The sequence below is a fragment of the Mesoplodon bidens genome, assembly GCF_964165515.1.
Source record: "Mesoplodon bidens genome assembly, chromosome: 1".
Classification (NCBI taxonomy): Eukaryota; Metazoa; Chordata; class Mammalia; order Artiodactyla; family Ziphiidae; genus Mesoplodon; species Mesoplodon bidens.
The window spans coordinates 105799827-105818075 of record NC_138176.1 but is presented as its reverse complement, the minus strand read 5'-3'; the positions used below and the strand labels follow the sequence as shown (position 1 = coordinate 105818075).

General features: G+C 54.4%; 1 protein-coding gene across 2 annotated transcripts in view; it reads right to left on the bottom strand.

Moving 5' to 3' along the window:
- The window catches only part of ZFYVE28 (zinc finger FYVE-type containing 28), a gene marked incomplete at both ends in the record, with an annotated part of 114217 nt that overhangs the window by 56897 nt on the left and 39071 nt on the right, over positions 1 to 18249 (bottom strand). For both annotated transcript variants that reach the window (XM_081231001.1, XM_081231002.1), the window contains one exon: positions 2667 to 2807. In XM_081231001.1, the coding sequence (XP_081087127.1) occupies positions 2667 to 2807 (141 nt within the window). The remainder of the gene's footprint in view (positions 1 to 2666; positions 2808 to 18249) is intronic.

The window sequence follows — 18249 nt, the reverse complement described above, 5'->3', positions numbered from 1 at the left end:
GTAAAGGCGCATTACTTAGATTCCTTCTAACTGGGATGAGAGTCAGCCCAGCGAGGCTGACAGCAATGCACCTGCCTCACCCTCCACAGTGCCTGAAGGTTCAAAACACCACACCCAGCGTGGCACCAGCCTGTCTGGCTGACCCTAGCCAGAAGGTATGACCTGAGCAGCCCTGAGACCAGCGTGAGGACCCGCAGGGGCCCCCGGAAAGCAGAGCCGGGCCAGGCTGGTGTTGCCATGCATGCTCTGCACAGATGCCCCCTGCTCAGCTGAGGGTCCACCTGGTCTGATGGGACCTGGGAGGCCTGAGGTGCCCCCGACAGGGGGCTGAGCCACTACCCAGGGCCAAGAAATTCATGACCTTTGGGTACTTGGCAGGGGCATCCACATCCTCTAGAACTGACTCACAGGTGCTGGGAACTTCAGGGGATGAGGGACCGACCTCCCCAGGGCAACCGTGCTCTAAAATCAAGGCCAGCAAGTGACCCGGCAGAGTGGGCTGCAGCCAGCCGCCTCCGTCAGACTTGCACGTTATCTCGGTTCTCGTGCTGTGATCACACACATCACCCCGTGCTCTGGGCCTTTGTCGAAGCCCCTCCCTGACCACAACGGCCTGCCAAATGCCCACCTCCCCTGCGCCTGCCTGGCTCCCTCCTATGACATCATCCACCCTCTGCCCAGGGGCACCTCTGCAAGTGAGCACTGTTGAATGAATGAATGAATGAATGAACAAATGAACTGGCAGCATCATGAAGGTCAATGAAAATTAGAAAATGGCAAAAATCCCTGTTTCGGGGAGTTCCCTGGTGGTCTAGTGGTTAGGATCCCGGGCTTTCACTGCCGTGACCCTGATTCAATCCCTGGTTGGGGAACTGAGATCCCACAAGCCAAGCGGCACAGCCAAGAAAAAAAAAAAAGCCTGTTTCAAGAGAGATGTTAGAAATAAAAGTGACTTTCCAACCTAAATAGCTGAGCTTTGTAGAAATTCACTGTAGTGGGAGCCCCTGACAAAACAAGGAGCCCCAGTAACTGGCCAGTGAAACAAATGTGACAGTGACAAGCCTTTATGAAGTTACGGTACACACGGGGAGGCTCACTTTGGCACCTCTTCTAAGTCTGTTTTCCTGGGGCGGGCAGCTGAGTACAGAGCCAGCACCCAGGATGTCTCAGCCATAACTTTCAGCCACGCGTTTGTGGGGAGAGGAGTCCTCCCAGCGGGCCTGGCTGCTGCCCTCTGCGGGGCCTGCGTGTGAGGCTGGCCCTGGGCTGGCATCCGGGAGCTGGGGTGTTGGGATGGGGGGCTCCCTGGGCCTCCCCTGTTGTGTCTGTGCTGACACCCTTCCCTCCTCCCCGGGGCTGGAGTTCAGTGTGTGCCCGGCAGAGGGGCCTGCGGAGTCTGCGGGCCCCCAATGAGAGCCCCGGTTCTGCGTCTCTGATGAGCTTCCCTGGGGACAGCGTGTCGCTGGGGGTGGAATGCGGCCCATGTGACCACGGGACGGGGTTCTGGAAGCTGGCGCCTGTTTCCTCTGGACCTTGACCCCAGGCCCTCTCCCTTCGGTGGTTCTGCTTCACAGCCTTTCACTGTGATGGATCAGAGCCTTGAGTATATGTGAGCCCTGTGTGTCCTCCTGCTGGAAGCCCAGGGTGGCTTTGGGGACCCCGACACAGGGGTCTTCAGAGAGGAGTGAGAAGTGAAAGATGCTTGTGTCGCTATGTGAGCGTGAACTACTTTAGCTGATTTTTATGATTCGTTTCCTGACCTTTTTAAAGCGGCCTCACCCGCATCCAGTCCCAGGGCCATCCTCCCTCTCTGATCTTCCCTGCCGAGGCTCTGCAAGGCACAAGCCAAGTGTCACCCCACTCGGTCACTCTGTGTAACATGCAGTTACAATAGCCAGTGAGCGGGCATAAGTGGCCTTGGGAGTAAACACAGTCCCCTGCAGGGAGCCCCACCCTGTGGTGGGGGGGAGGAGGCAGAGAGAGGCCTCCTCACTGCCAGCGGTGGGCGAGCTGAGGGCACAGGAAGGACATCCTCCAGTGGGGAAGCAGGGCATCGACAGACCAGCCACTCAGGAGACCCTCCTGTCCCCTTGGTCCCTGGACCCTCCTGAGAGATGGGAATGGGATGGGGTGTGCTCTTCCCGCCCCCTCAAGGATTCTGTAAGAACCCTTGATGCTTGAAACACACCACGGGACATTTGCTTCCCCGGACCCGCCCCTGTGATCTAGGACGCACAGCCCTCACCTCCCCGGTGGAGAGACTCAGACTGGTGGGCTGAATACACCGAGAAGGTTCTGGAACTTGGTGAACGACCCAGACGGTCACTTGACAAAATTTGCTTCATCCACGTGCTCTCGTGCTGGTGAAGCCTCCCGAGTTCAGGGAACCGAGAGGAATTCCCAGCATGGTGTCCAGGACCAGCTGAACCCTACAGCAGGAGGTCGCCACCCTGCCAGCTCTGCGGCGGCCCCGCGGGCCGTCGTCCCCTTCCCCGTGCCGGCTCCTCGTCCTCCCACGTTCCTCTCCGAGGGTGTCGCGCGAACCCGCCCCTTCCAACCTGCTTTTGTCCCCGGGATGTCCCCCCCCGCCCCACTCCGGTCCGGTTTCCCTCCTTGAGATGGCTCCCCTGGCCCGCGCCCTCCTGCCCCTCCGTCCCGCTGCTCACCTGGCAGGAGCGGAACTGGCTGACGAGCAGCGTGCAGCGCTGGGGGTCCTTCCGCCCGTCCAGACTGTCCAGCTCGGCGGCCACCTGGCTCAGCTCCTCGTCCGCGTGGTAGAACTGCGCCAGCAACTGAGGGTCCGACCGCTGCGAGGAGAGAGGGGTGAGCGCCGCCCTGCGGGGGCTTGGCCTTGTCCCCACCGTGGGCGGGGCCTGTCACCCCGCCGGCTCCCCTGAGGCCCCGGGGGCGGCGAGAAGGACCCCAAACGAGGGCTGGGGAGGGGCCGGGGCGCGGGACGGTGGAATCAGCACTCAGAAAGGAGTTTTAGTCCTAAACTAAACTGAAGTGATGAAGGCGGCTGCTGCAGGAAGGGCGCGGCCGCTCCCCAGCCTCCTCCCAGCGCTCAGCCCAGTTTCCACGACCCAGGAGGTGCGGGGCTTCGTGGCGGGAAACGCTTCTCTCAGAGGCTCACCTCCCACGAAAGGCACGGGGCGTTCTTCTGATTCTGGGTCTTCAGGCGTAACCCCACCCTTGGAGCGAAGGCCCAGCTCCGTGCGCCTCCGCCCGTCCTGCCGGCCACCTGACTGCCCCGGTCTGTCCCCAGCTCCAGCCCCGCCGGCCACGTGCTGTCCTGTCCACAGGCTAACGCCCACCCCAGGCCTCCGTGCTGTGCCCCCTCCAGCCGAGGTGCCAAGGGCTGTCCCCTTGGATCTGACTCTCCAGGATTAGGACAAGCCCACGGGAAGGGTGGCAAAGCCCTCAAACATGTTTTTATAAAAGGTGCCCTTCATGATGGGACAGAGAAAGACAGAAGAGAAGGAAAGACACCCAATCAACACTCGGTTCCCTCCTTCTTCTACCTAAGAATCAGCACATGGCTGTCTTTACGCCCTACATTTTGTTGAACATAAGGTAACTTATTTTTGTAATTTCTCTCAGCTCACTGCTCGATGGAGCCCGTGTTCCGCCCCCTCCCCCTACATGGCCTGTCCCAGGATGGTTCTTCCTCTGCTCAGGGGTCTTGGTCATTCATCAGTGCCTGACTCTGGGTCACTCGCAATGCTGGCCCAAACCCCTGGGGTGGTGAGTAAGCCCCTCAGGGAGGCTGAGCCGACCTCGGGCAGGGGGGAGGGGGCTTCAGTGATTGGCCCAGGAGGCGGACATGTGACCCAGGCAGGGCCAATGGGAGACCTCTCTGGGACTTTCCACAGGAGAGTGGCGAGGATTCACCGATCCGTGCACACACCCAGCAAAGGCACCTGAGCACCCACTGCCAAGGATGCAGGGCTGGGGACACGGCCAGGAATGGGGCAGGTCCAGACCCTGGCCCCCTCCATGGGCTCAGCTGACTCACGCCCAGGAGGGCCACCAGTGACCCCTCTGTGATGAGCAGGAACCACGTTGGGGTCAGGGGCTGGCAGTACAGTTTTGCCCCTTTCCTGTTGACCGGAAGGAAAGACGGGAGGAGAGGGTCTGGGAGGTGGGGAGCCGGCTGACTCTCTGAATGGTGCCTTCACCCACTGTCCCTGCCACCCTGAGTCAAGCTCCCCCCACCCCGACCCACATCCCTCCATTAAGGCTCACTTGGACCCATTTCCCACCCTGGAGCCTCCTCTTAGTTTCAGAAGCTGGGAGGAGGGAGAGACACCCTTGCCCTCTGACCCCCCAACCAGGGTTCAATCTCGTGCCTTCAGGGCCGGGCAGACACCTACATGGGGGAGAAGACAAAAGGGATCAGTGGGGCTTGTGGAGAACTGGAAAGGGCCTGCCTGCCTGGGGAGAGGCCAGGGAAGAAAACAACAGCACCCAGTACTGGAGGACCCCAGCCAACCCCCACAAGCCTTGCGTGGGCTAAACGTCTCCATGACCACGAACAGCCTCCCACTCTCCCTGTGAAGGGCACGGGGTGGGCGTGGTGGAATCTGCCACCTTGGAACCGATGCACAGAGACAAACCCTTTGGGCTCACCTTGCTTTGCTTTCAGTAAATCAAAGACCTTAAGGGCAGACCTACGAATGTGTTGACCATTAGCAAAAAGAGAGCTGAGCACACACACACACACACACACACACACACAGCAGAAACTAGAGAATAAAAAAAAAATTTTTTTTAAACCTAACAATTATCTTTATTTTGTTGAGACACAAAAGATCTGTGTGATTTTTAAATTTTAAGTGATATTCCGAGCCAGCTTTCCAGCCCCCTCAGGACTGGTATTTCCAAAGAAGAATCAAAAGTTCCCTGTCTCTCCCGGGGGTGCTGAGGAGCAGCAGGAGAATCTTAACTGAGTGCGGCCGTCATACTCACCCGGAAACCCCAGAGGCCAGGGAGACAGAACCTCCGGGCAGAAGTCCAGGAAATGAATGAACACAACTTACAAAACTCAATCTGTGCTGATTAACAGAATCCAAAAGAAAATTTTGGTGCTACATTTCCATTTCTAAGTATGCAGAGAATGAAGCAAACACAGCAGTCTCCAGCCGGCTCATCACTCAGAACTAAATCGGTCCAGCAGGGCAGGGTCACCCTCAGGCCAGCTCGAAGGCCTGCCGACTGGAGGAAGGTAAAGATCAGGAACAGGAACTCTTTGGTTTGAATCAGCCAGCCTCATTCAACAACATTTAAAATCAAATTATAAATTAGACTTTTATTTATTTATTGTATATTTATTTATTTATTTGGCGGCACCAGGTCTTAGTTGCGGCACACAGGATCTTCGTGGCGGCGTGTGGGCTCTTAGCTGCAGCATGTGGGATCTAGTTCCCTGACCAGGGATCAAACCCGGGCCCCCTGCACTGGGAGCGCAGAGTCTTAACCACTGGACCACCAGAGAAGCCCCTAAATTAGACTTTTAAATGTCCCTAAGTAAAATGTCCACAGCAAAGAGAATCAGTTGATATAAATACGAAGAAGTACTCACACAATTTTGAAATAAAAACTATAAGAGAATAAAATAGAGCCCAGTAGTAACGTCTTTTTTGGCACACGATGTCAGTATTTTCTCAAAATAAATTCATAGCGATGACAGATTTCACTGTTACAAGACAAAAATAAAATTAATGAAGGTAGCATTTAGCTTAGGATGTTAGAAGAGTAGTGAACAAGTAGCCCCAAAGAAGCCTCAAACACCCAAAAACACAGCAGTACTGAATCAGTCCAAAGTGCAAAAGTTGACTAATTCAGAACTAATTTTGTAAAGCTGATGAAATTATCCATTCATTCAAACACCTGTTCTGCGATGCAAGATGGGGATGCAGATGTGAATGCAGATGTGGGATACAGGATGCAGCTGGGTGTGAGCTCAGGCCCCGCCCTCAGGAGCCCGTCTGAGCCAGGCATGTGACAATGCTGGAGAGACCCAGCCTTTGTGAGGCTGGCCAACTGGGCTGCGGCAGAATGTGGCATGAACCATGAGTGTCCCTAGCCCGGTGCAGAGCACTGGTTGTGCCTCAGCAGGTACCACCCAGACCCCTCTGTGAGGTGGCCTCATACTGACCCAGATGAAGAAGACTAATGGCCAAGGTCACATCAATGGACACGGCAGGGCTGGCAGCCAGCCCAGGTCTTGCTCTCAGGATACTCAGGAGCCCATGTGGGAGAGAGGAGGAGGTAAGAGTGACCAGGGCACGATCCCTCTCACGCATCTTGCTTCCCAAATAGGAAGTAAACACTGCAGCGGAAGAACCTTAGAAGGATGCCTTGTCACTGCAGGGCAGCAGCACAGTCGCAGCCAAGCTCCAGGAAGGGAACAAGAAGAGAAGGCAGATGGTGGGACAGGTGGGCGGGACAGATGGCGGGGCAGGCAGCACGGCCAGGTCAGAAAGGACCAGCCCCCTCACACCGCCTCACAAGCTCAGCAATGGAGGGCAGCCCCGGTTGTGCAGAGTCCCAGCCCCCTGCCCCGCCAGCAGCCCCCCAGCAGCTGTCCCAGGACACGACCTGGGCTCCGAACGCTGGTTCCCGAGACGTACTACCCCACGGGACCCCCACCACCCTGACACTCAGCAGAAGAGAGCCTTGCGGATCTCGCTGGACCCCCAGGTGGGCTTTTCAGCTGGACAGAGTGCAGGGAGCTCAGGCGTGAGGGCTGGGTGCCTAAGAGGCCAGCCCAGGCCCTGGGCCTTGCTTGGACCAGTTTTCCAGTAAAGCCTCAGACTCCCCACTGCAACACCCGAATCCAAGAGCATCACAGAGAAACCAGAGAAAAGCCTCAAGTCACACACACTCTGGATCTGGCTGCTCGCTGTGCTGTGTGTCCAACCACCTGCTGATCCTCAGGCCCTGGGCACAGGAGAAGCTGACCAGGCCACACTGGACTGCCAAGGAAACCCACTGACCACTGGTCACCAGGGCTGGGACCCCTCACTTCCTCCAAACACTCACCCAGACCCTCCTGCAAGTCTCCACCACCCTTCTGTCCCCTCTGAGTTCTGGAGTGCCCGGGTGGCCATGACCCATATCCCCAAGGTTGGCCTTGTCCACATCATTGCATCAGTACACCAGCGCTGACCTGGCGGCACCACCAGCCACTGTCAGCGGATCTGGCGCCCCAGATAGGCACACACTCCTGTAGTCACATGGTGGCAGCCCTGCCATCTGGCCCGTGGATGGCTGGTGGCTGGTTACTCCTGCCCCACCCCCACTCAAATGCCCGCCTTCCCCCCCCCAGGCTCCTCCACCAGGGCTCCCGCTGGGTGCCCCTCCGGGCCCTGCTCTCTCTCAGGACTCAGGTACCTGCCCTCCCTGTGGCCTTCAGGCCTAGGTACTGAACCGACCAGAGGCACATCACTACGCCCATAGTTTCCTCAGTCTGCCCAGCACCCCCCATCAGGGAGCCCCTGGGGCAGCCAGCTGTTTCCTACTGAGACTCGAGGGGGGCCCATCCCTGGTGGTTGTAGGAATTGGTGGGCAGGGTTCGAGTGCAGTTTAATCACAACGATAACCACCCAGCGCTGAACGTGTGTCATCTAACTCCCCTAATCCAACAGTTTACAGAAGGGAAAACTCAGGCTCAGAGAGCGAGATTCATAAATCCACCCAGTATCCCATACCCAATAAGCAGTCTCACCTGTCACTCGGCCTCGCTGACAGAGGAAGGCCTTTTCCCGTGACTCAGTTTCCCTACTGGCTCCTGCTGGGTGATGGGGACAAGAGAGCACAGAGCCATCATCCCGGCTGGCACCATGTGGACCTGAGGGAGAGCCGGCCGGTCCCACCAGGCCTCAGGCTCTGTGGCTCAGGGTCCAGGCTCATGGGCCCACAGTGGGTCAGCTTGCACAGACAACACGTGTCAACTCTGTATGCCCGGGGAGCATCCATCCCCCCAGGAGGCTGCCCTGTCCTGGGCTGAAGACCAGATCACTGCTGAACCCCGGGACCCACCCACCCACCCTGGGCAGGTGCCTGTGGACAGTCAGCTGGCCCCACACGTGCCTGCAGCCTGACCTGGCACCACAGGTGGCCTGTCCTTAGCTGTGCGGAGGCCAGCCAGGCCCCTGTGAACCCTGCTGCCTCAAGGGCACAGCCCTTTGCCGCAAAACACTCCCAAGTGCTTGCCCAGGAAAGGCTGATGGCTTTACGTTCGATTTGCATCAATAAATATTTTACCCATATGGTATAATAACAAAACAAGCCATTTTGGTTAGAGGAATCAAGGGCCCTCCAGAGCATGGGAACAGAGTCTGAGGCTCAGGTGGCAAGAGGAACCAGATGGGCACCGAATGTAGAGGATGCGTGCTGGGCACGGGTCCAGGGTGGGCTCCAGGTTCAAGTCCCGCTCAGTACCTTACCGGCGGTGACCTTATCCCAGCCTCAGTTTATCATCCGCAAAGTGGGCTTAAAGCACACGGGGTACCTCGCATGGCGTCCGGGGGGTCTGCACCTGGTGCGGTCATTGCGGCGGTGGAGTCAACTGACCGTGATAAGTGAGAAATGAGACGCTAAGGAACCACGTCATTCCTGAGAGCATCGCTGCCACCCCCAGCGCCCTGTCCCAGAACTCGGCTGAACACGCCCCGACGTCCTGCCGGCAGAGCCCCATGGGGGCCTCAACCCCAGGAGGCGGCGTGACCCACAGCGAGGGTGCGAGCGACCCCTCCACCCGGAGTCCCAGGTCGGGGACAGGCGCAGCCACCGTGCGTGCCCCTGCCCACAAGGCGGGGCACACGGAGGGGCCCTGGGGCGCAGGTGTCCAGGTGAGCCCGGAAGAGCGAGCGCGGGAGGGGAAGGAGAAAGAGACTGGGGCCCCAAATGCAGGGCCCCCCACATCTCGCAGGGCAGGACCAAGTCGCGACGGCCAGGAAGGAGCAGTGAGGGGGGGCCTCGGGGCTGCTGCCCCTGAAGGCGGGGAGGTCGCAGGACCAGCAGCCCCAGAAACGCAGGCGAGCACGAGGGTAAGGACGCCGGCGCCTCTCCAGGGCTCGCCAGGGGGCGCTGAACCACCCACTGCCCTTGTGTGCACCTGCGGGGTGTGTGTGTGTGTGTGTGTGTGCGCGCGCCGGCATGGGCCTGGGGGTCTGGGCCGCTCAACCGCCCGCCTGCAGAAGTGGACCTGGCCGCTCGGCCTGCCAGCCCTGGCCCACAGCCCAGAACCCAGAGCAGGCCCATCCCTAGTCTCTGACCCTTCAGAGCCCCGAACCCTGGCCCCGACCTGAGGACACATGGCCAGCGCCAGGCCTGGCTGGTGGGAAGCACTTCTCCAGACTCAGACTCAAAAATGGCGCAGCGGGCTTCCCTGGTGGCGCAGTGGTTGAGAGTCCGCCTGCCGATGCAGGGGACACGGGTTCGTGCCCCGGTCCGGGAAGATTCCACATGCCGTGGAGCAGCTGGGCCCGTGAGCCATGGCCGCTGAGCCTGTGCGTCCAGAGCCTGTGCTCCGCAACGGGAGAGGCCACAACAGTGAGAGGCTCGCGTAACACACACAAAAGAAAAAAAAAAAAAATGGCGCAGCGCTGGCTGGATGGGCCTGGTTTCCAGTGGGCCAGGGGAGGCCCTCCCGAAGCCCTCCAGCTCAGGGCCTGGGCTGGAGTCTGGGTTAGGGGGCTTGGAGAGGCACCTCCACTCCAGAAAACCTCCACTGACCCAGCTGTGTAATGAATTCTGGGAGGAAAAGTGGACACACATGGTCCAGACACAGAATGGGATGCTCCCCGCTACTCCACAGGAGGGGTGCCTGTGAGAGGGCAAGTCCCTTTCTGGTGGGAGGGGCACCTCCTCCTTAGCAGGGCAAGGGGCAAGGACTTAAACACCACACCAGTCGAGTGGTACTCAGGAAGCCCAGGTGAGTGGAGGTAACCCAGCCTCACAGTGAGCTCAGACACTGCCCTAGGCCACTCCCCCAACACAGCCTGGGGCTGAACGTGGACACCCAAAAAGAAGGCACCACATCTCAGAGAGATCTGGGGGGAGGGGGGAGATGCAAAATGTAATTACATCTAGGGTCCAGTTACTCCAGCAAAAAATGGTCCTGAAATCTTATCCACACCTAAGAGAGTCACGTAAATTCTGAGACAGAGTTTTATTTTATTTTAATTAATTAATTTTATTTATGTTTGGCTGTGTTGGGTGTTCGTTGCTGCGTGCGGGCTTTCTCTAGTTGCAGCGAGCGGGGGCTACTCTTCGTTGCGGTGCACAGGCTTCTCACTGCAGTGGCTTCTCTTGTTGCAGAGCACGGGCTCTAGGCGGGCGGGCTTCAGTAGTTGTGGCTCATGGGCTCAGTAGTTGTGTGTCGGCTCTAGAGCGCAGGCTCAGTAGTTGTGGCACATGGGCTTAGTTGCTCCGCGGCATGTGGGATCTTCCCAGACCAGGGCTGGAACCCGTGTCCCCTGCACTGGCAGGCGGATTCTTAACCACTGTGCCACCAGGGAAGCCCTGAGACAGTTTTAAACCTCACTAAATTTTTGTTTCAAATACTTTTATCGCTATAACCAGTGTTGTCCAAAATGATGTTTTATAAGAACCTTGTTATGCAGAGCTGACCGTGGATTGCCCTGAGGCAAGCCCAGGCTTCTGCAGCTTCCCAGATGATCTGCTAAATTAGTACCCTGAAAGCTTTAGATTCTGGGACCAGTTTAGACATCCAGTAAGTCAGTTCCCTGCACCTGCTATCTCACCGAGCGGTGCTCCTCCCAGCTGACTTGGTCTCAGTTGTAGTGAAATCCACAGCCAGCTCTGAGGGGGCAGCTTCCTCACTGCAGGCCGCTCTGGAGAGCAGCCCAGCAACAGCTCAGGAGAAAACCCTCTGACTGCAGAGGGTCCCTGCCCGTGGGGCACAGCGAGGGGCCCCTTTATAATTCTGCTCTAGTCTCGTCTGGAGACGGACCCCCACCATGGGAGGAAGTTCTCCAGAATATCAAGCCCCCTGGGAGGAGGCTGGATTGGCCCTGTGAGGATGAGGTGTCTCCTATCGGGCTGGACACCCCCCTTCCAGGGGAGCACCTGGGCTCGGGGCCCTGCAACACCCCCAGGTGACCACACTTGCCTTGGCTGCAGTATTTGCAGACACAATGCCTGGAGGTAACTGAGCATCTAACGAAGGGTTTTCAGGAGAGTGAATTCTTAGATAAAACTCTCAATCAAGTGCCGTATAATGACACGCCAAGAACACTGATTGCAAGAAATTTAACCGCAGCAGCTGCAGTGGGTCATAAAGAAGCTCTTCCGTAACTACAGAGGAAAAGAGCCCAGGGTGGCAACAGACCTCGAGGGGGAGTGTCACCGCAGCACCAAATGGAACAAATGGTATCTGACAGTTGGGCTTTCACACTGCAGGAGATCTTGTCTTTGAATTTCAATAGGCTTAAGATTCTTTAAAAAGCACTTTATTTTTAAGACTATTACATAGTAAACCTGTTAGGATGCCAATCAATTCTATTCCCATTCTGCTAACAGCCACAGGACACTGTCCCAGGGGCCCTGGGCCTTGGGGGTGCCACTGGCCACGCCCCATTGAAGCGACAAGTCCTGGGCTTGACCCGGCCTGGCTGACAGCAGCCCAGGAAACAGCCGAGGGGAGGTTGCAATCTTCTCAGCTTCTAGGACGGATGGAAATCCGCTCTTGGGAAGTGGAAATTTAAATTGCTTATTGTGAATTATTCCTCTCCTTCAAAAAGGATTTGAGTGACTTAATCAGAATGCATGTGAACTGAACTTATCTGTTTAATCAGAGGAGCAATCAAAAGGCCCGAACAGGGGTCCCGGGTTCCGGGCCACGTTGATTACTGCAGGTGGTCACCCTGATCTCTGCTTTGCCGACCCAGGCTGGGGCCCACGAGGGTCCCCCCAACTCCTGGGCACATCACCCCACCGAGCTGGGATGAAGTGGACTGGCATTCCTGCCTGGGTCCTAGGGACACGCTGGTTGGGGAGGAACATGGAATCCCAAGGGACGTCCCGATGGGAGGACCTAAGAGATTGGACGTCACTGGAAGCCACCATGAGGGAGGCCCCTGGTGAGCAGGAGGGGGTGATGCACAGTTCCAGACCCCTTAGGGACCCAAGGACTTAGAAACCCAGCGTGGTTGCTGCCACCTCGGGCCCAGACCCTCTGACCGCACCTCACCCAGGGCCACCTGGGTGGTGCTGCTCTGTGGACAGGCGGCTCCAACGGGTTGAGAGGAGCCCAGCCACCCTGTCTCCAAAGAGTGTAATCCTGGCTTCTAGAAACAGTTTTATTGAGATGTGACTTACATCCCATAACATCCTCCTGGTTAAAGTATGCAGTGCAGAGGGTTTAGTATATTCACAGAGTCTGCACCATCACCAGGATCTAACTTTAGAACCTTTTCATTGCCCCCAAAAGAAGCCTCACACCCATTTCCAGTCATCCCTCCACCAGCTTCTAATCCACCGTCTCTATGGATTTGCCTATTTCGGATATTTCAAGTAAATGGAATCATACAAGATGTGACCTTTCATGTCTGGCTTCTTTCACATAGTGTGTTTTCAAGGTTAATCCATGTAGTAGCATGTGTCAGTACTTCATTCCTTTTTATAGCTGAATAATATTCCACCATGTGGATGGACTGCATTTTGTTGATCCATTCATCAAGTGGTGAGCATTTGTTTCTACCTTGGTTATTATGAATAATGCTACTATGAACAGGTTTTTGTGTGGATATGTTTTCTCTTGGGCATAAACCTAGAAGTGGAATTCCTGGTCATGTAGTAACTGTGTTAAACTTTTCGAGGAACTGATTGTTTTCCAAAGTGGCTGCACCATTTAATGATCATATAACAGCAAAGTTGCCATATACAAAATTAATATACAGAAGCCTATTGCATTTCTATACACTAACAAGGAACTATCAGAAAGAGAAACTAAGGAAACAATCCCATTTACAATCACATCAAAAAGAATAAAATAACTTGAATAAATTTAACTAAGAAGGTAAAAGACCTGTACTCAGAAACCTATAAGACACTGATGAAAGAAACTGAAGATGACACAAACAGATGGAAAGATATACCGTGTTCATACATTGAAAGAATTAATACTGTTAAAGTGACCATACTACCCAAGGCAATCTACAGATTCAATGCAATCCCTATCAAAATACCAATGGTATTTTTCACAGAACTAGAACAAATAATTCTAAAATTTGTATGGAAACACAAAAGACCCTGAATAGCCAAAACAATCTTGAGAAAGAAGAACAAAGCTGGAGGTATCACACTCCCTGATTTCAAACTATATTGCAAAGTTATAGTAATCAAAAAAGTATGATATTGGCACAAAAACAGGCACACAGATCAATGGAACATAATAGAGAACCCAGAAATGAACCTACACTTATATGGGCAATAAATCTACGGCAAGGGAGGCAAGAATATACAGTGGGGGAAAGATAGCCTCTTCAATAAATGGTGTTGGGAAAAACTGGATAGCTATGTGTAAAAGAGTCAAACTGGACTACTCTCTCATACCATCTACAGAAATAAATTCAAAATGGATTAAAGACTTAAATGTAAGACCTGAAACCATAAAACTTCTAAAAGAAAACCTAGGCAGTATGCTCTTTGGCATTGGTCATAGTAATATTTTTTTGGATTTGTCTCCTCAGGCAAGGGAAAGAAAAGTAAATATAAACAAATGGGACTACATCAAACTAAAATGTCTGTACAGTGAAGGAAATTATTAACAAAATGAGAAGGCTACTTACTGAATGAGGGAAGGTATTTGCAAGCGATATATCTGATAAGGGGTTAATATCCAAAGTATACAAAGGACTCATACAACTCAACATCTCAGAAAATGGGCAGAGGATCTGAATAGACATTTTTCCAAAGAAGACATACAGATGGCCAACAGGCACATGAAAAGATTTTCAACATCACTAATCATCAGGGAAATGCAAATCAAAACCTCAATGAGATATCACCTCACACCTGTCAGAATGGTTATCATCAAAAAGAACACAAATAACAAGAGTTGGCGAGGGTGTGGAGAAAAGGGAACCTTTGTGCCCTGTTGGTGGGAATGTAAATTGGTGCAGCCACTGTGGAGAACAGTATGGAGTTTCCTCAAAAACTTAAGAATAAAACTACCATATGATGCAGCAATCCCACTTCTGGGTATTTATCTGAAGAATATGCAAACACTAATCTAGAAAGATATCTGCACCTCCGTGTTCATTGCATCATTATTTACAACAGCCAAGATATGGAACCAACCTAAGAGCCCACCCATAGATGAATGATAAAGAAGATGTGGTACATATAAAAAATGGAATATTACTCAGCCATAAAAAAGAATGAAATCTTGCCTTTTGAGACAACATGGATGGGCCTAGAGGGTATAATGCTTTGTGAAGTAAGTCAGACAGAGAAAGACAAATACTGTATGATTTCACTTATATGTGGGATCTAAAAAACAGAACAAATGAACAAACATAACAAAACAGAAACAGAGTTACAGATACAGAAAACAAACAGGTGGTTTCCAGAGGGGACGGGGATGAGGGGAGAATAGAAATAGGTGAGGGAGATTAAGAGGGACAAACTTTCAGTTGCAAAATAAATGAGCCATGGGTATGAAATGTACAGTGTGGGGAATATAGCCAATAACTATGTGATATCTTTGTATGGTGACAGATCATAACTAGACTTATCCTGGTGATCATTTTGAAATATCAAATCACTATGTTGTGTAACAGGAACTAACATAGTGTTGTAGGTCAATTATACTTCAAAAACAAACAAACTCATAGGAAAAAAAGATCAGATTTGTGGTTACAGAAGCGGGACAGTGTGGGGAGGGGGACTTGGACGAAGGGGGTCAAAAAGTACAAGCTTCCCATTGTACGATAAAGAAGTACTAGGGATGTGACGTACAACATGATAAATACAGTTAACACTGCTGTGTGTTATATATGAAAGTTAAGAAAGTCCCAGGAGTTCTCATCACAGGGAAACAATGTCGTCTATTTCTTTAATGTTGTATCTATATGAGAAGACGGATGTTCACTGAACTTACTGTGATACCCATTTCGGGATGTGTGTAAGTCAATTCCTCATGCTGCGCACCTTAACTCATGCTGCGCTGCATGTCAATTACATCTCAATAAAACTGATCATGTAACAACAGTGTTGAAGGTCCAATTTCTCCATGTCCTCCCCACCACTTGTTGCCGTCTGGCTTTCTGATTCTAGCCGTCCCGGTGGGTGTGAAGTGCTATGTCATTTGGACTTGCGTTTCCCTGGTGACCGACACGTGGAGCATCCTTCCGTGTGCTGCCATTCGTCTATCTGTAAGTGTCCTTTGCTCCCATCTTTCCATACATGAGTGAAGTTGCCGAGGCGCTCTCGGGTCTGACCAAATATACTCTTCCACAGCCCCTTAGACAAACGCACGGTCTACACTGGGCCTACTGTCTGGAGGGACGAGGGTCGTCTCTGCCACCACCATACGACCTCACCAAAGCCGTGGGCAGGTGTGGACTGTGCAGTGCAGCAGCTTTGCCAGGATCAGGACCCAACCTGCTGTACAGAGAGTCCTTGGGACAAGACGAAGGGGCTCCCCATCACCTGCGCTGGGACCCCCGAGGTGTTCCCTACTCACCTGTAGCAGGTGGGATAGGTGGCCCTCAAAAGTCCACGCGGAACCTATGAATGTGACCTTCTTTGAAAGGGAAAACTGGTCTTTGCCAATGGAAGGAAGGTAAGAGTCTTGGCATGAGACCCTCCTGGATTACCCAGGTGACCCCACCTCCTATGACAAGTGTCCTTACAAGGGAAGGGGACGTACACACAGAGGAGAGGCCATGGGAGAAACAGGCAGAGATCCGAGTGACGCATCTACAGGCCAAGGAACGCCTGGAGCCCCCAGAACCTGGAGCAGACAAGGGCCAGACTCTCTCTCAGAGCCTCCAGAAGAAACCAGGCCTGCCAACACCTCGCTTTCAGACTGTGGTCTCCTGAGCTGTGAAAGAATACGTTCCTGTTGTTCTCAGCCACCTACTTTGTGGTCACAGGAGCCATGAGAAATGAACACACCCTCCCTGCCCCCCATCCTGACTACCAGGTGCACCACAGCACAAGCAGGCAGGAGAGGGGACCACCGTGTCCCGGTTGTTTTGGGGGGCCTGGGAAGTCCCTCTTCTTTTTCCAGCTTCTGTCCACTTACTGTGTGAACTTGCCCTGGGCAGCAGCTCCGCCCAAGGCCCTATGGACACACGGAGGTAAAAACGATCAGGGGCTTCCCTGGTGGCGCAGTGGTTGAGAGTCCGCCTGCTGATGCAGGGGACACGGGTTCGTGCCCCGATCCCGGAAGGTCCCACATGCCGCGGAGCGGCTGGGCCCGTGAGCCATGGCCGCGGAGCCTGTGTGTCCGGAGCCTGTGCTCCGCAACGGGAGAGGCCACAGCAGTGAGAGGCCCGCGTACCGCAAAAAAAAAAAAACGATCACAATTCTGGGTCCTCCAGAGCATGCCCAGGCCGCAGACAGGGAGTCAGGTTCATGTGCCCTGGGTCATATGAGGGGGCCGCGAGTTTCCCCACTCGCCTCCTGTGCCTCCGAGAACAAGCATCACCCCATGTTCTGGACACTCTCTTCCCACAAGCCTTCCGTCAATGCAGGGGACACACCTGCAGGACAGAGGCGGCCCCAGACCCGAATGCTGCTGGCCAAGTCCCGAGGGATGCGGGAGGGGCCTGGTGAACGGCTCGCCCAGAGGGAGGGCTCGCCTCTGTTCGTCATGGTGGTGCTACTGTGGGCCCCCTGTGGTGTGCCTGCCTAGGGCACCGGCTCACATCCCTTGGCGGCTATCCCCCTGCCCCGCCCTTGACTCTGATGGCCTTCCTCTGACAGCCCCACGGAAGCAGGATGGGCACCGTGCCCTGGCCTGTGTCCGTGCAGGGCTGGTGTCGGTACCGCCGACCTTTCTGTGTGATGCGGAGGGTTCCAGATGGTTCCACAAGAGGACACGGTGCCCACTCTCCACCAAAGTGCTGCACAGGAAAGGCGACAGGGTCTTGACATGGAACACAACACGGGGGGAAGTGTTCGCAACACGGATTTGGAGTCTGGGTCTTCGTGTTCAAACCTGTTAGGTTTGGGATCCCACTCCTTATGGGAGAAGCAGGGGGGCGACCTGGAGCAGAAAGAAGGGGGAGGGGCCTGGTCTGGGGTGTTGAGTGGGGAAAAGGGAGTGGGGAATGGGGTGATGGCAGGGAGAGGGCAGAGGGGCCCTTGGACCCGTGGGCGCAGCCGGCTCCAGGCCGTCCAGTCCACTCGCAGATTCGCCAGGGCCCACACCGAGCTCCCTTGGCAAATTCTCCTTTTTATTATGCTTGCTGCTGAGCTTATCAAATAAAACTTAGAAGCACTTGACTCACAGGTTGCTCATCACTAAAAGCACGGATCAGAGACAATGAGCTCTCACCATTTAAAAATAGCCATCCTAACAGAACACCTGTTCTCACCAATGTGCCGTTTCCCCAGAGGATAAAAATTATCTGCAATATAGTCCAGCAAGAGCCTGTATTTGGTTTTTATGCATTTTTAGAGGAAAAAATACAGGCGGATATTCTGACATATGGCAGAAGAGAAACAACTGGGTGTCTGCTCAGAGAAGAACAAGGACAGGGTCTGCGGCGAAATAATTCAGATGCAGGTTCTCAGGTCAGGGCAAAACCGCACACCACACAAAATAAAAAGACTCCCTTCAGCAATAGTGGACAGATAATTAAAACTCTTCACGTGAATCCACAACAGTGGCAAAAGCTGAACAGCCCGTGGGCTCCCACTCTGGACGCCCCACCCCCGCCGTGTGCCCACCCCGACTCCCTCGAGGTGGGGAGAGGCGGGAGCCTGGGCAGCTCCTGCAGACAGGCTGGCCCACCCGCCAGTCAGCGGCCACCTCCTGAAGGTTTGGGCTGAAGTGGGGGCCCGGGCAGGGCAGGTCATAAGTGCTGGGCCATCTGGGAGGCAGGCAGGGTAGAGCATCTGGGACAAGCCCTCAGCCTGTGTCCACAAGGGGCCACCTGAGGGATCAGGTGAGAAGGTGGCCCAAGTCAGGGAGGAAGGGCAAACAGGGCCATCCAGACCAGAATGGTTACCCAAAGAAGAGTCCTTTTCTCCTTGGATGCTTGG